Raw genomic sequence first — 26,924 nt, 5'->3', positions numbered from 1 at the left:
AGTGGTGATGGACAATTTGTTGAAGGTATACAATTCTTGTCGGTCTGTTTATGTTCCTTTTTTTTGCTCCGTTCCGAGTCGGTCCACGTGGATCGTGCCGAGCATACAACTAATTATCAAGACCAGATTATCATTCATGGCATACCATTCATTACATGCTATTTATTTTATCTACACATCTAGACATTCTCAGTGCCGGGGTTTGCCTCCTCCGGATTGTTCAAAAAACACATTCCACGCCCCTCCAGCCCTTGGATTTGCTGGTCCCAAAGACCCTGTTCAGATTAGCATGACCTTCGAAGTCATCAGAATGTGCGGATATGAAACTCACCCAGTCGAGGTTGGTGGGCGCATTCAGCATATCTTCAATAACATCCAATGAGGTTACTGGCAGCTCTAAATCCATAGTGCTAGGTATCGGGTCTGCGCTCATATGAAGAGCGTACGATGGATTCTGATATCCCTGCCAGCTGCCATATGGTGGAGGTTGGGCTGATGGAGAGATTAGCAAATCCTTGTACAATCTATGCAATTCAGAAATCGACAGTATCTCACCATAAACCGTACCAAGGGTTGGTTCATTTGCGATCTCCTGAGGACGCGGCTGCAGCTGAGGCGACAGAGATTGTAATCCTCTCTTGACCCTCCGCAGCATGACCGTCAAAGCATTGTATGCTTTCTGTGCGTCTGCAGACTGCTGGCGTGATTTTTCAAAAATGCTATGGGACACTTCTAGTGCTGCAAGGAGATCCTCACGGCCGTTGATCACCACAGCGACTTCGTTATTTGGATGCTCCACCTCTGTTCCCGTGGTTTGGTTGTGCGACAGCTCTAAGCAAATGATCATGGCTGCGAGCAAATAGTCCGTATACTGCAGAGAGTTCGGGAACTGCCGATCCCGATACAGGATCCCCCCTGGTTGGGTTTCGTGGTGGAGATCCACCTGTTGTCGCAAGATTTCCTTCGACGCACTCATGCACGCCCATCGGGAATATGCGTACCGGAGATTGGTATGGACCTCGCCCAGATACCTCCGGTGCAGCACGCACCGGGCCTTCTGATAAAGCAGCTCCAACGTATAGCGACCGAGGATCAGCTCTGCCGGGTCCGCGATCGACTGCTCGATCGGTCGGATCTTGAATATCGGCGTGACTTCATTGTGCGCCTCTTCTAGACGTCGGTCGGTCTCCAACGTCTCTTCGTATGTCACAGGTTCTCGCGAATACGCGAGATCACTGATTTTACCGAACACGGACATGAGTCTCGACTTGACCCGCGTATACGACGTTGTTGTGAGCTCACTGTCTGGTCGCGACGGAGGAAGTTGCTGCATGCCTTCATACAGGTCTTCGTCAAATAAGTTCCGTGGCATTTCCGTATCGTGCTGCCAATCTTGGATGGTCCGGGGCAGACCGACTTGGAACGAAATCAAACTATCCAGCTGTCGCATAATAGACCACACTCGCCGTCGCATTTCTCCCTCGAAAGGGGGGATGCTGGAAAAGTGCTGCGGATCCCGGTGATACCCCATCCGCATGGCCAGCCTTATCGTAGTCCCAAGGAGGAACGAGACACTCACTTGGGCATCATTGCTCCGGTAAAACTCTCCCATCACGTACGAAAACAGCGCCTCGACCTTGTACTTCCCGGGTTGGATATAGTTGGACTGGGCCAGGCACTGGGCGTTTCGTTTACGAAATGTATTGATGATTTCCGAAGCGTCCTCCAGGGGGCTGGGAAGCGGCTCTTGGAGACGTTGATGGACAGCGACAGCCAAAGTCAAGACTGCGTACAGTAAACCGAGCCATGGAAGTGAGATGTCCTGCGGGTTTAGCCAGAACTGATTGTACTGTGGGATAGTTAGTAATTATTAAACCTGGAAATTTCTCTCTGATCACAGGCAACAGCACACATCCACCTACCTCTTTTTGGAAGGTTGGAATATGGTAAACCACTATCCTCTCAAGTAAGTGTCTAAGCTGTCGTAGTGGTTTACGTCGAGTATGGGGCCCTACCTATGAGAGGCTCTTTGCTTTTGAGAAACTGAGAAATCAATCGATCACAGACAGGCCGAGGTGGAATATCAGCTAGCAGTTCCTCTATGCTTGCGGTCTTGCTCAACCCGAACAGGAGAGTCGGGGATGTAGGATCGAGAGCTTCACTGTCTTCGCTTTCTTCGTCCGATATTTCGTCGCCGCCTTGTAGATACTCTTTGACTCCATTAATCTGGATGGCAATCATTTAGCACTATGGAGGAGGAAGAGGAAGGGTTTCACATACTTCTTCAAGAATAGCGCTCCAATGAGCGCCATCAATGTAGCTCGTCCCTGCATCTTTGACAACCAGCTTACTGGATACGTCAATAGAGGAAGCCTTCGTTTCCCAGCTTGAGTTTGAAGAAGGCGTATCCAGTATCACTTGGCTGCCATCTGGCATGCTAGTGTCTTGTGCAGGTCGCAGCATGGAAGTCTCTATACTCTTGGTTTCTTTGAGTTTTTTCTTCTGCGCTAGAGACAGAATAAGATTCTCCAGATGCTGCAGACGGTCCTGAATTTGAGATGGACTGGTACGACCGCTCGAGTTCCTCCCTCGAGGACCACGCCCAACAAACGCGCAAGAATGGGCTTCCCCTCTTTTAGTGCAGTTAGTGCACGGGTGCGTACGACAGCATTTCAATCTAGGAACGTACGTCAGTCTCTACAGCCTCCGAGGAACCGTGCGCATGCTTACTTTCGGCTCCTACACGCGGTACAGGAGAGCTGGACCCGGGTCCTCTTTTTCTCACTAGTTGTAGAGTAAGGATCCCGTACTCGAATTTCAGCCATTTCTGAACGTGAGTAAATATGCGATTTGATACTATAGGCAGATATGGGGTGCTAGATTGATGAAAGCGAAGTTCAGCGAACCTGAGAGAGACAAAATGACTGTCGGTTTTTCGGCCTCCGTCGTTTATCTCCGTGCCCCACGAAAGGCATAGGGGATGAGGACTGTGGTTCACCCAAAATATATCAGCTTTTATACCTATTCGGGTTTGTTTGTTGGGTAATTTATCCTATTCCATTAAGCAATCTGATAGGGAGAATTCTATTTTTCTTTGAGAAGGACGATTTATCACTCAATCCAAGTTCGATTTAATGTCGCTTTGGCCAATATATAATTGCCGTGGGTCTGCACTGATGGGTAGAGTAATTCTGCTACAGGACGGAGAAATCATGGTCACAAATTTGAAGTATTTTCTATCTCTGTATATACATGTTGAATATCATAAGACAAATAACCCATTTGGATCGACATATGTTCATTTGGCCGAGTTGATCTCCGCATTCATCGCAAGTGTTCCATCAGGAGTAAGAATCTGTACCCTTCCGACGCCGTCTCCTTCCTCAAGCACGATACAATACTCATCATCTACATATAATGGACTTGTCGCACGGTAGGAAATCTTCTCCGGGAGGACCAAGCCTGGGTCATTGTGATCCAACTGCTGTGTATCTCTCCAGAGATCCAAGATGGAGATCAGGTTCAACGGCCCGTGAACAACAATGTCCTTATGGCCTTCTACCTCCCTAGCCCAAGGAGTAGAATAATGGATCTTATGTGGGTTGAAAGTCAGTGCAGAAAAGCGGAACAGTGTCACAGCTGTTTGCCTCAGTGTGCGTTTGTGTGTATTTCCTGTTGACACGGTGGATGAAAATGCAGGCTCCGAAGTCACCGACTGTGTTGCAGAGGATGTCGACAACGATGGTGGAATTGCTAAAGCCTTACGGAAGACCCAATTCCTTTTCGAGCATTAACATCCTGATGCATGGAGCTTCACATATGCTTGACTCACCGACGATCCAGAACGGCCACCCCGAACTCATTCCGGAATTCCTTCTCCACACCCACCACGATCATCTCCTCGCCGGTCTTTCGGACCACCTTTGGCTCGGCGCTGAGCACCTTCGTAGTCTCCTGGATTTCCTGGCCCACGCGCAATGGATTGGGTTTCCCATCTGCGTCTCGCGGCCAGTGCACTTCGCCTCCTGCCCACATGCGGCGCGTGAACGGGGACTCCGGGTTATAGGATACGTCCGTCCCGTCGGCGCCAAGTTCATTTTCCAGAAAAGCAGGAGTGAAATATACCAAATGGTAGCCTGGTGGTAGGGGGGTTCCTGCTGGGACAGACCCAGGGGTATTAGATAAGGAAGGGGAGTTGGGGAACAGAGAAGGACGGTTCAGAGTCAGAGATAGCATTTGCAATTGATTGGCATCTAAGACTTGAGACCGAGATTGAGGTCCTAGCGATTGAAAGCGCGACAGGAACGAAGACGCAATAGATGACGCCGAGGCATCAGACGCATAGTGGAGGCGATGGTATACCGAGAAAGCACAGTGTGGAGTATATGGCGATCGAGAAACACACCGTGTTGTGGTAAATAGGGACATGATCACTGATAGGTACCAGATCAATGGAGAACAATCCAGAGAATTGATGCAAGACGAAGAGAAAGAAGAAGAAAAAGATAAAGAAGGGGAGGAAGAGTTGTGCCATCTCGAAATAAACCCCGGTCTCGGAATGCCTCTCGGACACAGTTTCCGAGTATTTAGCCTATTCGGGAAGGCCGTCAATTCCCGTAAAAACGCCGCCTCGGCTTTTTGGATTTACGCCGATTCCCTTCACCTTCATCCTTCATCTTTCATCCTTTCCTTGGACTGGCATCGTCAAACGCATGATGTCATGGTGGCTTATCAACAACTGGTCTAGTGAGTCCCTTGCATGGATGAGGATAAAAGAATGTGTGTGCTACTGTGCAATGCTACATAAATACACCGTGAACCCGAGATCTATTCTATAGGTTGCTATTGCAAATTCATCCGACCATTATTTTCGTACGAGGCTCCCAGGCCCCAGGAACGAACCGAGCATAGAATAACCTGAATGCTTTCACCCATCAGCAGCAGGATCCTAATTCTAGCAGTCTCTTTTTGAGTGACTTGAACGAGACGTGGCCATGTGCAGTAACCAAATTTGTTAACATTAATCTTGAGCAAGCCACATGTGGTCGACGGCGTCAATGAGCCAGGATTTCTAAAATATGCCCGTTCCACCCAGTGCCGAGGAGATGTGCCCATCTAGACCCACGATTGAATGATGTGCGATTGGTTCTTGCCTATAGAATCACGTTCAACTTCAGCCAATGCAGATGCCTAGGTCATACGCCAATTTCAGGAATGCGCCGTATTCTACAGAGTGATTGAAGTAAGAGCGCCCACAAAGTGCTGGATGCTACATATCACTTGACCATCAACCAAAAAGATCGAGTCTGGACCGCTACGGGGACGCCCCTTGATCCAAAGGGATGCAGCAACTTTATCGGTATTATTTTGATGGATAGGGTCAGAAGACCGCATGACATGTATGTGGTTTCTGATACTTCAGCCCCATATTCTTCCTTGCCTTTCTGCAAACTTGGAAAGTGACCGTAGTAGTGAATCGAGGAAACCCAATGTTCCTTGCAGGCAGTGTAACGTCCAGCAAGGGAATTTGCAAAAGTGCAGACGGTTTCCCCGATTCTAGGCTCCATATATCTCCTTTTCGAGGCAATAGTGAGGGCCCAGAATAGGGACATGTCTCTCGGTTCTTCGCCAAATATACAGATGTTCCATTTATTGGCTTAGTTGACGGGCTGCATGTGCGGCTGTGTCTGGATCACAAGAATTGGCAGACTTTGGAGTAATTTTTCTTAATTTTTTTAGTGATGTTTCTCCTCAGTGCAGTGAGTATATATTGGACTCAAGCCAGGATGTTTCCCATCTTCGTGCAAAGATAACAAATGGTATAATCTGCAATTCTATAACATATTAGCCACGACCAGCCCACCTGAGTTGATTCTTCCTTGGCCCTCCATTTTATGCATCACTAATTCACTTTCGTACAAGTCATGTCTTTGCCATTGACAGATAGTGAACTTGGTTCTGACCTGCAGTCTCCATCCAAAGAGACAAAGCCGAAGGTGATAACGCTGGAGGTGTCTCCCGAGACCATGGTGCAACCGTCTCGGTACCGCGCATATATCAATATCTTAGCTCGGGTCTTTGGATTGGAATCTCGAGGGATTGAACGCGTTGCAGAGAATGAACGTCATCCTCCCAGGCCAGACAATTATGCGCAGATATTATTGCTGTGGCTGAATTCCTCTCTGACTGCCAATAATATCATCGTGGGATTATACGGTCCAACACGATATAGGCTGGATTGGAACAATGCGGCCATGTGCGCGGTTCTAGGAGTAACCTTTGGGAGTATGGTCGTGGCCTTTATGAGTACCTGGGGCCCTATCAGTGGACACCGCACTCTGGTATTGTGTCTTTTACTCAAGAATCGACGGCTTCTAGCTAATGCGTTTGCAGATGGTAACTCGGTATTTCCTCGGGTACTATCTCAGCAAGCTTTGTTGCCTCCTGAATATCGTCACCATGCTGGGATACGGCATGGTGAACGTCATCCTCGGAGGCCAGGTTATCTTCGCAGTTTCCGGAGGCCATACAGCTGCTCCTGTCGGCATCGTCGTGGTGGCTGTTCTAACGTGGTTCATTGCGACCTTTGGTATGCACCTTTTTCACTTCTATATGAGGTACATACTTCATTTTCACCTCAATGTTCCAGCGAGTCAATGACCTGAGAATCCCACAGATACGCATGGATTGTGCAACTATCAGTCCTCTTTATCATGGTTGGCTGTGCCGGTCCAATCTTCAACCTCGTCTACCCTCTCTCCGCGGATTCCAACAACAACCCATATGTGAACTCCGCCTCCAACCGCCTGTCCTTTTTCTCGCTCTGCTTTGCATCCGCCGTCACCTGGGCCCCTTCCAGCGCCGACTACTTCGTCTACTTACCCGCGTCGACCAACCCATGGCGCATGTTTCTATCCGCCACCACGGGAATGAGCCTAGCGATGGTGATGACCGCCCTTCTAGGCATTGGTCTCGCAACCGGCATCACTACAAACAGCGACTGGCTGGATGCATCTCTCACATCCCAAGGGAGTCTTCTTGTGACATCCCTTGCACCCCTGCAGGACTTCGGGTCCTTCTGTGCCATTATCCTCGTCGTCGGAATGGTCTCCAACAATATCCCAGGCACCTACTCTGCAGGACTCAATCTGCAAATGCTGGGTCGCTACGGACCCCGAATCCCTCGTCCCTTGCTAACTACCCTCGAAGTAGTCGTATACACTGTCTGTGCTGTCGTCGCTCAGAGATATCTCCGTGAAATAATGGAGAATTTCCTCCCCCTGATGAGCTACTGGATCGTGGTCTGGTTGGTCATCGTCCTCGAGGAGATATGTATCTTCCGACGAGGTCGGGAATATGACTGGTCTGCAGTAGACAATGTCCATCAGTTGCCCATGGGACTCGCTGCGGGGCTTAGTTTCGTGGTTGGTTGTTTAGGTGCTGTCCTGGGAATGGTAAGTCCATCTTATCTATTTTGCTTGCGTTGGATAAATTCGTTCTATATTATGACATGTGAAGTCTGACTAGGCTCTTCATTTAGTCTCAATCGTATTTTATCGGTCCTATTGCGCGGTTCGTCCCTGGGGATTGCGATCTTGGGATGTGGCTTGCGTTTGGCTGGACTGCTTTAGGGTATCCTGGTCTTCGGTGGATGGAGTTACGTATGACTGGACGGTGATTTCTGTCGTGACTCTTATGGCTAGATGTATGATGGGCATATCAAAAACATGATATTGGGTTCATCTATTCAATTACTGTGACTAACTCTAGTAGAGCAATACATATATACATCGTATAGTATAGATAGAAACGGATAAGCAAGATATGGGGAACGCAAAATAAAGCAGTAGATCAGGGCCATAGTGCGCAGGGTATCAAAGGATTGTTGGACCCAGCTTGAGAGCTAGAAACACAACTGGATAGCAATAAAACGTCTGTCTTACAGTTTAACCTGCCCGCCCTGGAGTCGGGTCCAGTCCTTCTGCCCAAACGGCACGTACGTGTTCTCCTGGAGCCAATAGATCTTGTCGGAGGCGTTGACCAGTGACGGGTCGACGCCTTCGGTGCGCAGCACATGTTTCTGCTGTTTGTAGTTACCCGTGGCTTGCATCTGCGGCGTGAAGCGCAGGAACAGTGGCACAGCGTACCGGGGAAGGCTCTTCAGGACGTGGCTCGCCAGGCTTTCGAGAGTGCTTGGACTCGGTAGGGACAGAACCGATGGATCGGTTGCGTGGAGTTGTTGCTCCAGAACGACGGCGGCACAGCCGGCACGGCCGTCATGGTTGGGCAAGGCCACCCCGTAGACGTTGGCCTCCTGCACGTCGGCATGGGCGCCAAGAATCTCGGCGACTTCACTGGTCGACACGTTTTCGCTCTTCCAGCGGAAGGTGTCGCCGAGTCGGTCGTTGAAATACCAGCGTCCTTCGGCGTCCCAACGGACCATGTCGCCTGTACGGAAGAACGCATCGCCCTTGCGCAGTACATCGAAGAGGATTTTGCCCTCAGTGGCCTTGGAGTTATTGAAATACCCCTGGAACTTTTCGCTAGGGTCACCGGCATCGACGGCCCACAGAAGCTCGCCCGGCTCGCCCCGAGGCACCACTTTGCAGAAGCCGGTCTTGGGATCGCGCCAGGGCTCCTGGGATTCGTGATCGACTTGGACGACTTGCACCCCTCCTCCGAGGATCAACGAGCTAAGCCGACCATTTCGTCCGATGGCGCCAGCAGAGAAATCATTGGACGACAAGTTCCACGATCCCGACGTCCCTTCGGTGGCCGCATAGAATTCGCCGACCGTGGGCACATTGAAGCGCTCCTTGAAGCGGTTCCAAATGTCCGGGCGTAACCCGTTGCCAAATGCTATCCGTATATTGTGTTTCTTGTCCAGGTCCTCACCCGTGGCCGGGTCTATGGAGGGAGGCACCGCCAGCAGGTATCGCAAAGTCTCGCCCACATACTGGACGATGGTCGCATGGCTCTCTCGTGCCTCTCGCCAGAAGCTGCGGGCAGAGAACTTGCGACCGATAATCAGGGTTGTCCCACTCATCAAACAGGCTCCGAACCCAAGTATACAGGCCGATGAGTGGTAGAGCGGCATGCACTACGGGGGTTATATTAGCAGCTAGAAGAACGCCTCTATAAAAACCAATTCAACGTACTGTGAAGATACGATCCCCTTGTGACAGGCTGAGCCAGTTGGGGATAAAGACCCCCCCATTCCAGCACTTTCTCCAACTGATGATCGCGGGCTTGGGAAGACCGGTGGTACCGCTGGTGTAGATGAGCATGGCCATGTCACGGAGAACCACGCCAGCACGCACTGTATCTTCCTGACGAGTGGCTTCCATTTGAGAGATCTGTGCCTCCACTTCAGGGGTGAAAAAAACCACCTCCATCGCGCCCTTACCATCCCGGAAGTCGGGCGACGCCAAGGTCTCCAACTGTTCCGGCGGATAACAAGGCCGGACTTCCTCATCGACAACTAGCAACCGGGCGGTCGACACCCGGATGCAGTGCGTCAGAGGTTTCCCTGACAAATTATAATTGATGAAAGCCGGCACCGCGCCGATACTCCAGAGACCTAGCACAAGGAAGATGAAGGTCGAGGAGTTCATGAAATCAATGGCCACCACATCCTTGGGTTTGACCCCGTGGACTTTCTGAAACCAGGAACCATAACGCAGCACAGTCACGTATGTTTCGTGAAATGTCCATGCGCGCCCGTTGTAGACAATAAATTCGGCATCTTTGGTCCCCGGAGCGAGTGCGTGTTGCTCCAACACATAAAAGAGGTTCACGTTATCACGACGAAGGGCGAGGCTGGATCTCCAAATGGTCTTAAGCAAGCCGCCGATTAGGTTTACGTCGTAGAATAAAGAATACTTGGCATTCAGATATGCGAAGGTTGTAGCGGCGGCAGGGGCAACAAGGGACAGGGGGATCTCTAACCACACAGACGGTCAATAGTATGCACGAGGGTCATTTTACGCTCCAATAAAAGTTCCCTTTACATACCAGGAATAGCGATCGGTAGCATAGTGGACAGAGGGATGAGAAAGGATGGGTGACGACGAAGATTAGATTGCCAGGAAGTCAGTCAATGGGGGTGAGAGCGAGCGCGTTTAATATAAAAAACGGGAAATTATAAGAAATTTAGAAAAATAGAAAAAGGGGGAAGGTCCAAGAAGTTAAGAAACCGGGAATTGAAGGAGGGGAGACCCTTGAGGGGAAGTAGACGATGGTTTCTTCGAGTAAAGGTTGACTGACGACGAGTTGCCTCGGTTTGAGACTCCGGCATTTCGGCAACTGGCTATGAGAAGGGACGTTCCACCAATGCGTTTAGTGCGATAGGCCCAGCAGTTGTTGGGACAGAATCACCCTGAACGATCGCTATACTTAGTACTTAGCAGGTATACTAAGGTAGATATCTTCCTTGTCCTGAGGCTGAACGTGTTTCTTGGCGCCCGTCACATGGACTCCGTAAATAATCCGGGGTTGACGGTCGGTGGCTACCCATGTCTGCCTAACTAGTAGTAGACTAGTAATTAGTAGTTCGTCTCACCGGAACCTCCTCGTAACTCTGGTCCATGAACGTCCGGAGCGCCTCCAGCCCCTTCTGCAGCACTTCGGTCTCCTGTACAAATCCAATTCGCACGTAGCCCTTGAAGTCTTCGCCGTCGCCAAAACAAAGACTTCCCGGAACAAACATTACACCCACCCGCTCGAAGAGCATCTCGCAGAAGGCGACGTCATCTACAGGTTTGCCCATCTTGTTGAAACGTACGAATGCCGTCGTACCCGCTCGGGGTTTGACCCAGTCACACGCCCACCGATGGGATTCAATGAATTCCGCCAGGATGGCGAGATTGGCCTTCGCCAGGTCAATGTTTCGCCTCAACAGACTGTGGATGCAACTGGGCCGCAGTGCGTAGCTCGCGATGGCATCATCCAGCTGGCTCACGGAGATGGTCGTGTAGTCCCGAGCAACGGCACAGGTTTCAATCACCGTGCGATCGCGAGAAGCAATCCACCCAACGCGAATACCGGCTAGACTGTAAGCTTTCGACAACGACCCGGTCGCGATCGTGCGGTCATATCCGAGGGACAAAATGGATGATGGGAAGTCCGCATCCATTGGACTGATAGAGTGGAAAAGAGGCCTGTAGACCTCGTCCGCATGGATATAGATAGATGAGCTCCGCGCAATATTCACGATATCTTCTAGAGTGGCTTGGGGGATTACAGCTCCGGTCGGGTTTTGGGGATTGCTGTTAAAACGATCACGTTAGGCATAGCCTCAAATTGGTAGGCGAGGTAACACTGTAGGGATAAAGACCTACTTAAGAATAATGAGCTTTGTATTCGGTCGGATGAGTCCCTTCAACTCCTCGATGTCCAACTTCCATCCATCCTTCTCGTTGGACTTCCAGAGACTCACCTCCGCGCCTAGCGATGCTGGGACGGAGTACAGCTGCTGGTATGTGGGGTAATGACAGATGACATGGTCACCTGGGCCAACCAAGGAATAGAACAGCAGGAAATTGGCCTGGATTGCACCTGCAGTAATCAAAACATTATCTGCAGGCAATGGATTAGGGGTTTTGACCGAGTAGAGGCGGGCCAAGGTGCTGCGAAGGCCCTCCGACCCCCGGATGGCACCGTAGGTGAGCTTGGTGGAGAGATCCAATGGGTTCGCAGACTTGTCTTCCGAGAGATTCTGGAGGTCATTCACAGATATAGAGGCACAACAGGTCTCAGCAATGTTGTATTGGGCTCCGATTTCATATTTGTCCATCCACTTTGTCACCGCGGGGTCAGTCGCAAATTGGTGCGGGGAGGAAGAAACACCTGAGGGTGAGGGTTAACATACTTGCTCCACCGCAAACTCCTTGATCTGAACCATGATGACGTGCTCTAGTCTTTCCGACACTCTAGTAAGCTTGTTCTTTCTCTGGAGAAATATCGACTGTGGATGTTGTCTCTGGGGTGTCCGATTGGGTGAAGAGGAATACGAGTCACGTGTTGTTGTAAAGACTGACGAGTTGGAAGAGAGAAGAGACGTAATAATAAAAAGAAAGAAAATAAAAACTGACCAGACCAGAAAGATTGTACACAGTAGATAGAGAGACAGCCCAAGAATACCTATGGGGAAAAAAAATATAAAAAATAGAAAATAAATAAAGAGAATTAAACACACTCAAAGTTGAGCCACATCTAAACAAGTGTGGCCGATCATGTGAAGGAGGCCAGGGATGTTCCAGGCTGCCAGGCACCGTCACCACCGGCATCGTCATCGCCCCAATCAGCCATTTCAGCCTCACCAGCCAACAAACATCCTATCAACTCTCTCTTGTACTCGCGTTGTTGGGTGCGTCGTGAAGTTGACCAACTTAGTTCTTTCAATGTTTACCACTAATCAGGGACGCACTCCTGTTTAGATAGATAAATAGAGAGAGTGAGACAGATCCATCGGATTCCGTGTGAACTCCCCCCGTTTCTTCAGCGATCGGGTTACTCCGCATCAGTTGTTCTCCGCTCTCGCTCTCGGAGAGACACCGCTTGTTGTTTTCCATACAGCTCACGATGCGATTAAAATCATCAGTTCAGCTTTCGCTGGCCGCACTACTCTCCGTCTCCGCATCGGTTACAGCAACACAGAGCAATTATTCCAGTGCCACCGATCTTGACTCTACGCTGTTCTCCTCCTTCCTCGACCGTCCCAAGGACTGTCCGCCGTGCTTCAACTGCCAGCTAGAAGCCTTTCAATGCAACCAGTTTGCTCCCTGCGATAAATTTACTGGGAAATGCGTCTGTCCACCCGGTTTCGGTGGCGATGACTGCTCGCAACCACTCTGTGGTTCGCTGGCGGACGGTCATCAAAGAGCTCCTCGGGAGGATAAGTATTGCTCCTGCGAGGACGGCTGGCATGGGATCAACTGCAACGTCTGTCAATCGGACAATGCATGCAACGCGATGATGCCGGAAGGCGAAGGGGGGGTTTGTTATAAACAAGGGGTCACGGTTAAGGAAAACTTCCAGATGTGTGAGGTGACAAACCGTAAGATTCTCGATCAACTCAAGGAGCGGAAGCCCCAGGTGACGTTCACTTGCGAGGCTGAAGATAGTACTTGCAACTTCCAGTTCTGGGTGGACCAAAAGGAGTCGTTCTACTGCGGCTTGGATACGTGTGACTGGGACCTGGAAACGACCCACAATCAGAACCGCACGAACTATCGGTGCGAAAATATTCGCTGCAAGTGCATTCCGGGGCGTATGCTCTGTGGTGAAGAGGGCTCTATTGATATCGGAGATTTCCTCAAGGAATCTATCCAAGGTCCCGCGTCCTTTTCGACAGTGACTACCGAAGGAGGAAGCGCAGAGGATGGCAGCAAGTTCCAGGAGCCAGCGATGAATGACTTAATCAAGAGTGTGTTTGGAGATGAAAGCATCACTCTCAAGTGTGACTCGGGTGAATGCTTGTACAAAACCGACGTCCCTGGTTATACCCGCCCTGTCAAGCAAATCAACACCCCTCTTATTGCGGGGGTGATCGCTGGCTGCGCCCTTTTTGTGGTCGCAGTGATCTTGAGCGTGTGGTACTTGTCGCGCAGGTCGTACCGCGGACGCATTCAGCTTCCTCTCTCCGATGAATCAGATGACGAAGCCGCCAAGCTCCTGGCAGACCACAAGCCCGCAGCATTGTACTGGGACAATGTGGCGTATTACCTAAACGGCAAGGAAATTCTTTCTGGAATCCAGGGTGCTGCGCATCCTGGTCAGATCACCGCCATTATGGGAGCGTCGGGTGCTGGGAAGACTACGTTCCTTGATATCCTGGCTCGGAAGAACAAGCGAGGCGCTGTCCGTGGGGACTTCTACGTCAACGGGGAGAAGTTGAATGACTATGATTTCAGGGGTATGATCGGATTCGTTGACCAGGAGAATACGATGCTCCCGACCTTGACGGTGCACGAAACCATCCTGACCAGTGCATTACTGCGCTTACCGCGGGACATGAGCCGAGCGGCCAAAGAGCAGCGAGTGTTTGAGGTAGAGAAGCAGCTTGGCATCTTCCACATCAAGGACCAGCTCATCGGCTCCGAGGAGGGCAAAGGTCGCGGGATCTCCGGTGGTGAGAAACGCCGCGTGGGAATTGCCTGCGAGTTGGTCACCAGCCCCAGCATTCTCTTCCTTGATGAACCCACCAGTGGACTGGTACGTCCCCATGCCAGCCTTCCCAGATAAAAGATCGTTCGCTGATATGATTGAATAGGACGCATTTAATGCATTCAACGTGGTCGAGTGCTTGGTGACTCTAGCGAAAACCTACAACCGGACGGTTATCGTCACCATTCATCAACCTCGGTCCAATATTGTCGCTCTCTTCGACCGCCTTGTTCTCCTAGCGCAGGGTAAGACCGTGTACTCGGGCCCTTTCTCGACCTGCCAGCAGTACTTTGACCTGTCTGGATACGCTTGTCCTCCAGGCTTCAATATTGCGGACTACCTCGTGGACCTGACCATGCATGCCAGTGTTACTCGGTCTCACAATAACGGAATCGAGCCTTCTTTACTGGATGTACGTACGGAACCGCCGAGGACTGCCTCGAGCAGCTTGAGGGCTGTCAAGTCAGTCGCCAGCGCGTCGAACGCAAGCATGGAGGACAACTCTGCCAGTACTCTGGACGCAAATCGCCAGCCAAAGAGTAAGCAACGCGTGTCACTCAAGCAACGGCAGGACAAGCAGCTCTACTCTCGCAAGAGGGATCTGGAAGCACCGCCCACGCCCAGGACCGATGATGAGGATGTCCACATGGACGACGTAGCGGAAAACACCCAACAGTGGCTGCGTCTGTCACGTCAAGCGGGCCACGTTCCCCCGCAGATTCTCGACGATCCAGACCAGCTTCCACCGGCCGCCCCCGGGCAGACGGACCTAGACGTCCTGTTTGCTAATTATTCTGCGTCCGATGTCGCCCGATCCGTACACGATGAGATTGTGACTGCCGTGCAGACTGCCCGCGCGGCGAATGGATCGGCCAACTCGGAAGTTCTGTCGGATTCCACAGCTGGGGTGTCCAGGAACTACTCTCGGATCGGGCTGGGGCGCCAGTTCCTCATCCTCTCGCAGCGGACGTGGCGAAACATATACCGGAACCCGATGCTGATGCTTACACATTATGCTATTTCGATCCTACTAGCAGTGCTGTGTGGGTACCTATTCTACGGCCTGACAGACGACATTAAGGGTTTCCAAAACCGACTGGGGCTGTTCTTCTTCATTCTGGCCTTGTTTGGGTTCAGCACCCTCACCAGCTTGACGGTGTTCTCGGCCGAGCGACTCCTATTTGTGCGCGAGCGGGCCAACGGGTACTATCATCCCATCACCTACTTCGCCTCCAAGGTAGTGTTCGACATCGTCCCCTTACGGATCCTCCCTCCGATCATCATGGGGATGATCGTGTACCCCATGACCGGATTGATCCCCGCGTGGCCCGAATTCCTCCGGTTCCTGCTGGTTCTGGTGCTCTTCAATCTGGCGGCCGCCAACATCTGTCTCTTTATTGGCATTGTCTGCCGCGATGGCGGCGTGGCCAACCTTATCGGCAGCCTAGTGATGCTGTTCAGCTTGTTGTTTGCGGGGCTGTTGCTCAACCACGATGCCATCCCCAAGTCCGCTCTATGGCTACAAACGGTAGGCTCTTTTTTTCTTTTCCTGCTTATTCTCTAGCTAACGAGTCTTAGTTGTCTATCTTCCACTATGGTTTTGAGGCCCTGATCGTCAATGAGGTAACGTTTTTGACGCTGATCGATCACAAGTATGGGCTGGATATCGAGGTTCCGGGAGCGTCCATCTTGAGTGCGTTCGGGTTCGACACCCTGGCATTGTGGAAGGATGTCATCGGACTGGCTATTATCGCGGGGGCGTTTATTGTGATTGCGTACGGAGCGATGCATGTGCTGCTGGTGGAGAAGCGGTAATAGAGTTATGTCTTGGGTGTATATATTATCCCGGTGTCTATGACAGTATTGCTTTGCTTTGCGTTCTCTGTATTATGGCTAGGAATTATTTGGAGCATGGTTTAATTGAAGTAAACGCCATGGTATTTGGAGAATTGATGGTCGATAGCGATGTAGATGTCGGAAAGATTTATCGGTATATGGGGTCCAGGCGAATTTCACGCTGGTCAGTTGCGGGTGGCTGGGAACTTTGGAGTTATGGATCCGTCGATCGCTCTCTTCCCTCCGTCTTTCTCTGTCTAGTGGATATCCTTAGAACATCGTGCGTCCTCTTGTCTTCTTCTCTCCAGTCGAGTACTACATTCAGTCAGTCTCGTACGTACTTTAGTAGGGATAATCAGTTGTCTCCGCTCACCGCCTTGAATCCACACCAACTGTCTCTTCTGCACTTCTCGCTCGCTTTCCTTCGCTTCATCTCCCCTCTGCATCGACCCCTGCTCACTGCTCGACCTCTCCTGTCCCTTTTCCTTGCCTCCGTTCCTTTCCACTCCTCGAGGACGATCCTGGAAAATTTCCCCCACCATGTCCGGTGAAGCGTGGCTCTACTTGTTGGCGGTGTTGATCAACGCCGTCAACCTATTTCTCCAGGTGTTTTTCACCATTATGTACAGCGATCTGGAATGGTAAGCACCGATCTCGAGTTCTGGGGAACCCTCTCGGCGGGAACTGTTGGTTGTTACTGGTGGAGCTGAGCTGGAGCTGAAGCTCCCCTCAAAGAGCTACCCTCAAAAGGTGCCGAAATAATATCTCAGGTCGCGAGCTAACCCGAGGTCCCAGTGACTACATTAACCCCATTGATCTCTGCAACCGTCTGAACGCCTACATCATCCCCGAAGCTGCCGTTCATGGATTCTTGACCTTCCTGTTTGTGATCAATGGCTACTGGCTGGCGATCTTGCTGAACCTGCCTCTCTTGGCTTTCAACGCCAAGAAGTACGTTTAACCCTGGCAGACGCGCCAATAAATGCTCCGAATGCTGGACAGTCAGCTAACCCAGTCTCGATGTATAGGATTTACGATAACCAGCACTTGCTGGATGCGACGGAGATTTTCCGCAAGCTCAATGTTCATAAGAAGGTCAGACAACGTCGGGTTTACGTCATACCGACAGGGAAGGTTCGCTAACATTTCGGACAGGAATCCTTCATCAAGCTGGGCTTCCACCTCTTGATGTTCTTCTTCTATCTGTACAGCATGATCGTCGCCCTGATCCGCGATGAATCGCACTGACTCCGTGGCGCCACGGAACATACGATGCGCCATGGGCCGTCCTGATGGACGTGTCGCGTGGGGTGCTGCTCTTGGGTACTGTTGGGTCCTAGCAGTGGAGGAGGTTGGACCAAGAATGGCTTCTCTGCATCTGAAACACTGGCGTCGTCTATCGGCGCGGCCATTCGCGCGATCTCCACTGTTGATCATTATGGCCGTGTCGACGAGTCGGAATATGTAGAGAGAGGGGAGCCATCAAGAGAGAAAGAGAGGGGGGGAGAGGGAGGGAGAGAGGGAAAAGGCCAATACGACAGTAATGAAAGAGTTGGTCGAGATGATTTCTTTTTGGTTTTTTTTTATGATGCTTGTTGGGAGACGACGACCGCGGGTGTCGTGATAGGACTCTACTGCCTGTTACTGTTTGCTTGATCTGATGTTCTATTCCATGTTGATGTCTTAATGTGTGCTGTATATACCTCCAGCGGTGTGACAACGACGAGCGTACGATACCCTCTGAAGAGCGTAGACAATAATTAACGAAAAGAAGAGTAAAACGGATCTTCGCGGCGGGTATGTGGCGCCGCCCGTAATATCTGATTATCTCGCGGCTCTTCCGCAACTCTCTAAGACCTCCTCATTCTTCTTCCCCCAACACCCCCCACCATGGCCTCATTACTCGGTACAGGCTACGAGTCTAGTGATGATGACACTGTCCCTATCCAAGGTGCAGCACCCTCTGCGACCAAGATTGTCGCGGCCCCCGAAGTGAACACAGAGGTTTGGTCCCTTCCACGGTCATCGTCAGAATCCATCATTCAAAGCGTATCTAACAGCCTCCCAGGACCAAGCACATATGCAGATGATGCTCGCTAATACCTCGTCAACCGCCCTCACCTACAACGCAACCTATGATGATCTCTCACGGCCCACGCAGGGCCCCTCGAACCCCTTCAAGCCTGACGGGCCCGCCAATGGCCTCAAGCGGAAAAATGTGCCGACCGGGTTCGCCCAGGAGGCGGCCATCAGCGAGGCCACCTTCACCACGCAGCATCGCACCTTTCAAAGTCTGGGATACACGCGCAACCCGGGCCTCCCAGGCCAGTTTGTCGGCAACTTGGACCAGGCCGCGCAGTTTGGCGGGCGCGATGTCGTGCAGATGAAACCGTCCAAAGCGGCGTCGGCGGCACTCCGGGCCAAACGACAGAAGAAGGGCGATCCCAGCATCGTGGAAGGCGCGGGCGCATATCTCGGGCCGTGGGCGAAGTACCAAGATGACGACCATGTGTACGATGAGGAGGTGGCGCTGGCGGGCCGTGAGCTCGCCAGTGATGAAGAGTATGTGGAGGAGGAAATCGTCCCGGCTCGCATGCCAGCCATGAACAAGGAGGCGACAGATTACCGGGACGACTCGTCAAAGGTTGAAACCAGCGAATTCCACGGCACAGAGCAGTTCGACTACCAGGGTCGGACGTATATGCACGTCCCGCAGGACCTGGACGTCGATCTGAAGAAGGAGGTGGGAAGCATCAAGAATTACGTGCCCAAGAAACTTATCCACACCTGGAAATCCCACACCAAGGCCATCACCTCTCTGCGGTTCTTCCCCCACTCGGGCCATCTTCTCCTGTCGTCGGCGGCGGACGGCAAGGCCAAGATCTGGGACGTGTACCATCAGCGCGAGCTCCTGCGCACCTTCTCGGGCCACTCCAAGGCCATCACCGACACGGACTTCCATCCTACCGGGAAGACTTTCATCACGGCGTCGTACGACCGCCAGATCAAGCTCTGGGACACCGAGTACGGCAAGTGCCTGGGTCGGTTCTCGACGGGGAAGACGCCGCACGTCGTGCGATTCAACCCCAATCCTGAGCTCTCGCACGAGTTCCTGGCCGGTATGTCGGACAAGAAGATCGTGCAGTTCGACACCCGCTCGGGCGAGCTCGTGCAGGAATACGACCACCATCTGGCGGCCATTAACACCATCACCTTCGTCGACGATAACCGTCGCTTCATCTCCACCTCGGACGACAAGTCGCTGCGCGCCTGGGAATACGGCATCCCCGTCCCCATCAAATTTATCGCCGAGCCCTACATGTTCGCCCTCACGCGGGCTGCCCCCCATCCTAATGGCAAATACGTCGCCTTCCAGTCCGGCGACAACCAGATCGTCGTCTACGGCGCCACCGACAAGTTCCGCCAGAACCGAAAGAAGCTCTTCCGCGGTCACAACAACGCCGGCTACGCCATCGATCTCAAAATCTCCCCCGACGGTCAGTTCATCTCCTCCGGCGACAGTGGCGGCTATGTCTGTTTCTGGGACTGGAAGACCAGTAAAATGTACCATAAGATCCAGGCCGGTGGGAAAGAAGGTGGTGCCACTACCTGTCTGGACTGGCATCCTCAGGAGACTAGTAAAGTTGTCACCGGTGGGCTGGATGGTGTTATTAGATATTGGGATTGAGAATGATTTATCACCATTATTCAAATTATTCATTGTTATGGGTAGACTTTATCGAGACATTGATACCTTTATTTATTCAATTTTTTTATTTTATTTTATTTTTTTTATAAAACACCAGTTTCGTCGTTTCTTGACTTAGTCTGTGCATAAATTCGATTGCATGTACAGCACTTATCCCTCATCCTCTTAGTTCTATTCCTCGTCCTGATTCCAATCCTCATCCAAATAAAAATCTTAAAATGAGCTATTCAAACACTCATCCTCCTACCACTGACTCCGCAACGAAGGTTTTCCTCTACCCTTCAAGCGAATGACTGTAGATGTTGAGGAGGCTATAAAATTTCATAGCGTCCGACAGCATGCTTGTGCCTGATGTTCAGCTCCAGTTGCCCAAGAAATACTCGAAGTGCCGGGGCTCTGGATGTCATCATGTAGGTCATCCTCTTCGGGGATCCTCACGAGGGTCAACTCGAGCCTAGTAAAGGGGCATGTGAGACCAAGTTGCCTCTCCGGTACGGATGTATCCTTTTAAGTGTCTGCTTTCACCCAATTTAGATGCAGAAATGCAATCATGATGGTGAGGGTCAGTGTGTTACGCGATTTCCCTCGTTTCTCTGACACGTAATCGATTGATGTGGCCGACAGAACCTAACATTTCGATCTACCACTTGACGAACGAGTTTTTCATGAAGAGGATCAGCCGCGGCGCCCCCGGTATATAATCTCATGTGATCTATACTCCATGTTCAGCCATGTCTGTGGACATTCCTCAGACGTTCGAAGGAAGAGGACCCGACCAAGTTGACAAAGACTTGGACAGGCTTCATCAATTCCTTAATAAGAGCTTGGTGCTGCGTATTAAACTCTCTGAGGTTCTTCTTGACCCAGCCAGACTGCTTAATGCTGTCAATGCCGTCGAGGAATGCCATTTCTTAGGGACAAGACTTCCGAGGTTCTCCGGGAGGTTTATCAGGGAGAATGTGTGCTGACCCGAGGACTGCTATGCAGGAACATAAAAGTGGAAGAATCTTCTCGTTTCCAGCAGGGTCCTTGCTTCATGTTCCTCGAACACTCGGCACATACTTTCAAGATGCTCCTCGCACCAGTGCTTAGACAACTCTCTGGCGGCGTTTAGCACCGCGAGCTCGACCACACGGTTGGTGACTGGTCGGGTGGACCTTGATCTCTAGGACGTCCTCCTGATCGACCATTCTCGTGTCAACATTTTTTAAGAGGACCGCATGAACAGGTGCGGCGATCTGCTCTCTCCGCTTAAGATAAGTGACTCCTTGTTAACAGCCGTGTGGTTCACCGCGATATGTCTGCTGCACCCTGAAGTTTGAAGCCAGAGTTAAAGGTATAGATAATTACGTTATCTTTTACTTTAACTAGGCGGGCCGTGATACCTACGACGTGGACTGGCTTCTTCCCTGGTCTGACAGGCTGACGTAGACAGGAACAAATCGATCTGCGAGTCGGTTGAAATGCCTTCAGCATGTGCAAGAGCGTCCAAATCGTGATGCTTAATGGCCTTAGTGAATCTGACAGTCGAACTTGGCTTGCTGAAAGCGACATCTCTATTGTAACGTTGAACAAGGCCAGCTTATGCTGTTTTTCTTTGATGAAGACAGGGAGACGGAGAAGCGGTATGATAGAAGAAAGTGTAGGAAAAAAAGAAGAGGGTTCTTATAAAAATAATAGAGAGACAAGGACAGTAAAGACATCAGTGCTAATAGAATAATAAAAGAGGTTAATCTCAGAGTCACTTGTGAATAGTAAATAGTTGATAGTCACTATAATAACACGTTTATTCGGAGCCCAATAATAATAATACTTTAGACGTGAAATACCCAGCCTTGGGAATATTAGCATTTTGGAAAAGGAATATCCTGCCTTCACATACATTAATGCTCTAGGTGTTCTGATTCAGGTATTAGTTGCGATTCTGACTGAGTAGGCAACTTATTAGATTGTTAATAGGGCGTCGCAAACAATTACAAGTACACAGGGATATACAAGTTCCACCTAGCTACCTAACATGTAAACCAACCGAAGACAGAAATTCTCAATCCAGAAACAGTACTCTAAAATGCAGAATTTACCAGGAAAAGAACATACTATTACTTGCTCAACGCAGCGCGAACTAGACCCCAGGGCACCATAGTCTTATCCCACACAGACATACCAAACATCCTCAGAGGTCTACTCTGAACAGACACCAGCTCACTGAGGGGTAGGTTCCTTGCTCACTGCAGGCTTTTCTTCCGGTACCACGACTTCCCCGTTGCCTCATCTGAATTCGCAGGTGCTCAGTTTGATAGCTGTACTTATTCTTCTTGTGACTGTCATTAAAACCCATATTAAACAGTGGTCTGAGGCACCAACTCTTACTCGACATCATTTGCACCGGGGACTATTCTCCCACAATGATAATTCCTACAAAACCAGATTTGTATCCGCCCTTGCTACTAGTTATGCTACTAGTTATCCTAGAGCATCAAAACGTGAAAAAGGAGAGATCCTGTCTCTGGGGAATATCCTCGAGGCCTGCTGTGAGATTGAGTGTGGACATGGACGTGGACACGCAGTGGAGCTGCACCAGCACTCCGGCACCGTTCAAAGTGTACCGTGCCAGAGACGCTGCCACAATGTTTGTTATGTTGATCGGAAAGTAGAAAAGGATAGAAGTGCGATTCAGAGTCCTCATTAAACGTCCTTGAACAGGCAAGATATCGACATTCGATACCCTCCCTACTCCGTATACACTTCACTCAATATGGGATCGCTCGGCGTCAGCGATATTTACGCCCCCAATGGCGTGAAAGGCTCTTCATACCAAATTATCGAAAAACCAAGCCGGATCGCAAGGAAGATCCGCATCATCGTTATGGGATGCGGCGCCAGCGCAATCAATTTCGTGCACGAGGTCGATAACAGCCGGCTGAACCCGACTATTTTGCTCGGTGGGAAGGAGTAAGAGGGATCTTGAATTCAGACGATCAAAAGCTTGGGCTTTTTTTGAATTGCTGATCTTCCACATTCATGCATTCTTTTGTATATCTGTTCCTGTTCGTCGAGAGTTGAGTGTAAGGTATGGCACGGATCGGCGATCCAGCAAAAGCCGCAAGCATGTAGATATTCAAGAGCACTCTTACGTTCAGAATTAAATAGATTCGAATTAATAAGGCTGCCGAAGAGACAGCATACATCGTGAATACAGACACCATACCTGTCAAGAGCACATATATGAACATTTTCACCTATGCAAGTTCTTCACCCGCTTAATGTTTATTATATATTTTGGTGCAAATATTCATTTACAAATCGAGAAGGCCAATAATTATGGTGCCAACCTTTGCTGGGAGTGATCCGGCAACGGAATAGAATGTTTAGGGCTAATCTGGTAGACTGGACCAGAAAGAACAGAAACCACAGCTACAGGGTCTTCCATCGGTATGATCTTGCAAAAATTCCGTATGCAAAATTTACTTCTGCACAACCATACTCCCCAATTTCCAAGCTCGCCCAGTCGCCATATTACAGGTCCTTTGACTCGACACGACAACCCTCCACGCCCCAAGCCCAACAAACTCGCCATTCACAGCATGATACGCACCAACCCGATGGCACCGCTGCGTGCCCATCTCCTCATCTAGGAAAAGCTCCTCCTCAGCTTGCGTAACAACCGGCTGAATCACATACGGCGTTCGCTCCGATCCGGGGTGGATATGGATATCCGGATCCTGCAAGTCAGTGAGGATATCCTCCCACTCGAGACTACTCATCTCATCGCCGAATCGGATCCCCGCGCCGCGACTTGCGCGTATCGGCTTTAGAATGATCTTGGTTTTTGAGACTGTGCCCTCGTGACAAGTCTTGCGGAGAAGCTCGTGCAGTTCTTTAGAGCCCGGGATGATGGTGGGGATCACCCTTCTGCGAAGCAGGTTTGCTTCGTCTGCGGATAGAACGCGGTGCGCGAAGAAGAGTCAGGAACAAGACGCAGCTGCTCGGGGCTCACGACTCGCGGTCGTCGTCCGGTGCGCCTCTCAGCGAAACTGAAGAACGCGGCCATGACGTTCTTGCGGGATTCGATGAAATTCCGAGATTGGAGGAAGTGGATCGGCAGAGACGGATTGAACATTTTGAAAATGGCATCGAAGAGGCGCTTGGGATCTGCGGGGAGATCAAGCGAGGGAGGCTTCATCCCGGGGCTGTCCAATGCTTGGTAGAATAGGGCAGTCAGCTCTATGCAGTTGAAGGGGTACCGGGCGTTGATTTCACACATTTTGAAGGCTTCCTCCCCATCAGCAGGTAGAAGGAGCTCCGGCCGCCAGTTCCCCTGGTGTCCTGCGTATGGATGCATTACGTTGTTTTCGCTCTGTTGGGACACCCACTGTTCCGATACTGCTGGTTAACGGACTGATATGGACATGGTAGGTAGGATGGTGATACGAGAGGGCTAGATAAATACCTGTAGGAGCTCTTCTTCATGTCGTTCGAGTGGCATTCTCGTGGGGAAACCAGCCTCCCTGTCTGAGAACCAGCGTGCAACAATGTTATTCAAGGCCTTTGAAAGAGCATGATGGAATCGCTCTAGCTCAGCCAGGAACGAGCGAGACACCAGTATAGGATTGGGACTCATATAGCGCAACTCATATGGAAGATGGGCCAAGCCACTGGTATATTGGAAGATAACAGAAAGGTACGTTTCTTCTGCCTGTTTGCGATCTCGAAGGGACGTATTGTCTGGTGAAATCAACCCCTGTGACTTTTTAGATGCACTGGGGCATATCTGTATTGGATGCATGGAGTCTTCTTGAATAGTAGTAACCGACGCCACAATCACGCATCCAGCTCCGTAAACGTTACAGATCTTCCCATTGCCTGTACGCCATGGCGCCAGTCCAGCATAGCGGCCACTGGGAGCAAAATAAGAGCCGACCATTTGGCTGTCGCAGACCGTCTGGCCCCTATCCACCACGATATCGAATTTCGGCTGCTGCACGTATGGCTGGAGCACATAGCTTGTTGCATCGATGCGAATCCTCGCGTCTTGCATCCCCAGCAAAACCGATTCCCACTCTTGCTTGGAGATTTCACTTCCCAGGAGATGACCATTTCCTCGACTGGACCGGGCTGCCTTGCAGACGAAACCATTTTTCATGATCCCTCGCTCATCGCGGAGGACGCGCAGTAGTTTCTTCAAATCCTGTGATCCGGGTAGAATCGTCGGCACGATTCCTGCACGGAGGACACTAGCCTCGTCAGAGGTGAGGACGTGGTGTTTTTTGACAAGACCATCCAGCTCCTGCAGAATTATTCCCAGGAATCGCTGGTCATTCACAAGTAGACCAGTGCAGAAATCATTGACCGCCACCTCGGCGGAGCATATCCGTTGAAAGAGAACTATATTCGTCGGGAAACACCATTGCCGTCTGGTAAACTCGCTCTGGCTGGTCTTTGATCTCCGACCCTGGGCTCCTGCTGCTGCAGTAAAGAGCAAAACCCGTCTTGGAAGACGGGTCCGGCCTCAATTGCAGTTCAGATACGCTCACCATTTTTGGCCGCCATCCGGTCTTCTGTTCAACTAGGAGAGCGAAGTCTCCCCTGTCGAGGCTGTCTCTTCCCCGGACAATATGAATAGGCAAGCAGAGATCGAAATGGCTCAGAAGGCCATCTACCAAGACGTCAGAGTCACCTGCTGGCTCTAGGATAACTGGACGGCGCAGCAGCCCTCCCATGATCTGATGCTTGTACGCCGAGTACACGATCGCATTAAAGGGGTGCGACAGTTGATTTCGCAGAGCTGGAATCCCTTTCCGAGACTGGATTGCCATATCCACAGCCATTGCCATTGCAATTGTCTGTCAGAAGGAAATCTGGTCGCCAGATGCCCAGACAGTGTGCGAAAGCGGGCATGGAATTGTTCTTGCTCTGTTCGTCGATCCACTACTTGCGCTTTAGTATTTTGCGGTGGGATTTAGCTCTTCTCCTGTCGCCTTGTTACGGTGCAAGGGACGATAAATTTGAAAAGATTCTGCACTTACTTTCAAAATCCCTTCGGATTCAGACTGTAGAGGCATCCTAGAAGGAAAGTCGGATACAGTATCATCCCACCATCGGTCCACGATATTCACGATCACCTTGACGAGGACTTCATGAAATTGCTGCAGCCGAATTACAAAGCCTCTTTCACTCAGCATCGGGTAGAAAGTCATATGCTGACCATCGTGGTCAATCCCCGGCTGTGGTGTCGCTGCATCGAGCTTTTGATAAGTCACTTTATCCCGGATTTTGTCCTCCTCTGCGGCGGTGCAAATCGAAGTCAATTTCGATTGTTGGACCGTCGCCGACCAGCATACTTGCTGATGCTGAGAAAGGTGGTACGCCATGGTCATATTTGTATCCCTTATTTCGAGTCGCACGGTTACTGCGACCACGGAAGATGAAGAGCGTTTCGCATAGCATCCTCAGACTCACACTTGGCTGCCTCCAACGTCACTGGCTTCGAGACCACTTCCGCTCATTCAGCTACACCGGGAGGAAATTGGCCGTTAGCAGTGGGTTTTCGATACAGCCATGCAACCAGTTGGACGGATTAGAATAGGAGTGGAATGCAGGGCTCCTCTTGTTGCTACAGTGATGAAAACGACGGGCTGGGCTCAGACCAGTCGTTTCGTCAGAGAACAAGTTCCGGCTCGTTCCTGGACTGCTCTTCATGACTTCATCGTGCGCTGATCCTAATTAATCGTCCTCGAGTTGAGTATAATTCTCGTGAACCCTGCCCCTGATATTGTGGCGGGCTGAGCTCAGCAACATCACTGCTAGCAGTGGATCGCAACGTGATTCCTTCTGCCGCATGCAGTAGATTCAGCCTCCTGCCCAGATTCCTCACAGCTTCGTATCATTTGTATGTGGCTTGAGTGGTCTGTGTGGGAGAGATCGACATCTACTCTCATCACTTGACCGCGATTGACACTGGAACTGGAGGTTGTTTAGGACTTGAGGCGGCACTTCCTTTAAGTTGTTTACTACTGAGTCTCTTCAAGCATTTAATTATGCTATAAGACTGGGCAAGGCTCTTCCGCCCGTTCTTGTGCTTCTACGCCCTGATCAGCATGTTGTTTGCAAGGGTGACTTGGAAGATACTGATTACCTTGAGCGCCTTTTAGAATCTTTTCTGCCGAAGACGTAGATTAATGCATGCATAGTTTATTATCAAGCTGATTGCTAG

The 26,924-nt window shown here is 50.7% G+C and overlaps 9 protein-coding genes across 9 annotated transcripts; 5 read left to right on the top strand and 4 right to left on the bottom strand.

Moving 5' to 3' along the window:
• Positions 1 to 179: 179 nt before the first annotated feature.
• ATNIH1004_006130 (putative C6 transcription factor) lies at positions 180 to 4,236 on the bottom strand (the record flags this gene model as incomplete). The annotated part of the gene is made up of 9 exons (XM_033570766.1): positions 180 to 275; positions 332 to 492; positions 556 to 1,849; positions 1,923 to 1,954; positions 2,016 to 2,226; positions 2,281 to 2,547; positions 2,690 to 2,827; positions 3,362 to 3,779; positions 3,833 to 4,236. The coding sequence occupies 9 exons, from the start codon at positions 4,234 to 4,236 to the stop codon at positions 180 to 182; spliced, it is 3,021 nt and encodes a 1,006-aa protein (XP_033426798.1).
• A 1,688-nt stretch (positions 4,237 to 5,924) lies between these two features.
• Positions 5,925 to 7,678, top strand: ATNIH1004_006129 (uncharacterized protein; the record flags this gene model as incomplete). The annotated part of the gene is made up of 4 exons (XM_033570765.1): positions 5,925 to 6,341; positions 6,394 to 6,617; positions 6,677 to 7,454; positions 7,541 to 7,678. The coding sequence occupies 4 exons, from the start codon at positions 5,925 to 5,927 to the stop codon at positions 7,676 to 7,678; spliced, it is 1,557 nt and encodes a 518-aa protein (XP_033426797.1).
• Positions 7,679 to 7,939: 261 nt separating this feature from the next.
• ATNIH1004_006128 (putative long-chain fatty acid transporter) lies at positions 7,940 to 10,036 on the bottom strand (the record flags this gene model as incomplete). The annotated part of the gene is made up of 3 exons (XM_033570764.1): positions 7,940 to 9,100; positions 9,159 to 9,943; positions 10,015 to 10,036. 3 exons carry the CDS (start codon positions 10,034 to 10,036, stop codon positions 7,940 to 7,942), a joined length of 1,968 nt encoding a protein of 655 aa, XP_033426796.1.
• Positions 10,037 to 10,537: 501 nt separating this feature from the next.
• Positions 10,538 to 11,902, bottom strand: ATNIH1004_006127 (uncharacterized protein; the record flags this gene model as incomplete). The annotated part of the gene is made up of 3 exons (XM_033570763.1): positions 10,538 to 11,267; positions 11,340 to 11,797; positions 11,870 to 11,902. The coding sequence occupies 3 exons, from the start codon at positions 11,900 to 11,902 to the stop codon at positions 10,538 to 10,540; spliced, it is 1,221 nt and encodes a 406-aa protein (XP_033426795.1).
• Positions 11,903 to 12,582: 680 nt separating this feature from the next.
• Positions 12,583 to 15,981, top strand: ATNIH1004_006126 (putative ATP-dependent permease ADP1; the record flags this gene model as incomplete). Its single annotated transcript, XM_033570762.1, has 3 exons — positions 12,583 to 14,214; positions 14,273 to 15,694; positions 15,745 to 15,981. The coding sequence occupies 3 exons, from the start codon at positions 12,583 to 12,585 to the stop codon at positions 15,979 to 15,981; spliced, it is 3,291 nt and encodes a 1,096-aa protein (XP_033426794.1).
• A 561-nt stretch (positions 15,982 to 16,542) lies between these two features.
• ERV14 (cornichon family protein) lies at positions 16,543 to 17,250 on the top strand (the record flags this gene model as incomplete). Its single annotated transcript, XM_033570761.1, has 4 exons — positions 16,543 to 16,643; positions 16,798 to 16,953; positions 17,031 to 17,097; positions 17,158 to 17,250. 4 exons carry the CDS (start codon positions 16,543 to 16,545, stop codon positions 17,248 to 17,250), a joined length of 417 nt encoding a protein of 138 aa, XP_033426793.1.
• A 642-nt stretch (positions 17,251 to 17,892) lies between these two features.
• On the top strand, positions 17,893 to 19,690 carry ATNIH1004_006124 (WD40 repeat domain-containing protein; the record flags this gene model as incomplete). Its single annotated transcript, XM_033570760.1, has 2 exons — positions 17,893 to 18,006; positions 18,071 to 19,690. 2 exons carry the CDS (start codon positions 17,893 to 17,895, stop codon positions 19,688 to 19,690), a joined length of 1,734 nt encoding a protein of 577 aa, XP_033426792.1.
• Positions 19,691 to 22,116: 2,426 nt separating this feature from the next.
• Positions 22,117 to 22,667, top strand: ATNIH1004_006123 (uncharacterized protein; the record flags this gene model as incomplete). Its single annotated transcript, XM_033570759.1, has 2 exons — positions 22,117 to 22,340; positions 22,415 to 22,667. 2 exons carry the CDS (start codon positions 22,117 to 22,119, stop codon positions 22,665 to 22,667), a joined length of 477 nt encoding a protein of 158 aa, XP_033426791.1.
• A 508-nt stretch (positions 22,668 to 23,175) lies between these two features.
• Positions 23,176 to 26,082, bottom strand: ATNIH1004_006122 (uncharacterized protein; the record flags this gene model as incomplete). Its single annotated transcript, XM_033570758.1, has 5 exons — positions 23,176 to 23,623; positions 23,659 to 24,083; positions 24,162 to 24,931; positions 25,062 to 25,515; positions 25,738 to 26,082. 5 exons carry the CDS (start codon positions 26,080 to 26,082, stop codon positions 23,176 to 23,178), a joined length of 2,442 nt encoding a protein of 813 aa, XP_033426790.1.
• Between the last annotated feature and the right edge of the window lie 842 nt (positions 26,083 to 26,924).

Source organism: Aspergillus tanneri (genome assembly GCF_003426965.1).
Source record: "Aspergillus tanneri strain NIH1004 chromosome Unknown AapTan_4_pilon_pilon_pilon, whole genome shotgun sequence".
In the NCBI taxonomy this organism is placed as follows: domain Eukaryota; kingdom Fungi; phylum Ascomycota; class Eurotiomycetes; order Eurotiales; family Aspergillaceae; genus Aspergillus; species Aspergillus tanneri.
The sequence above is the reverse complement of the archived record's forward strand: the minus strand, read 5'-3'. Positions and strand labels throughout refer to the sequence as shown.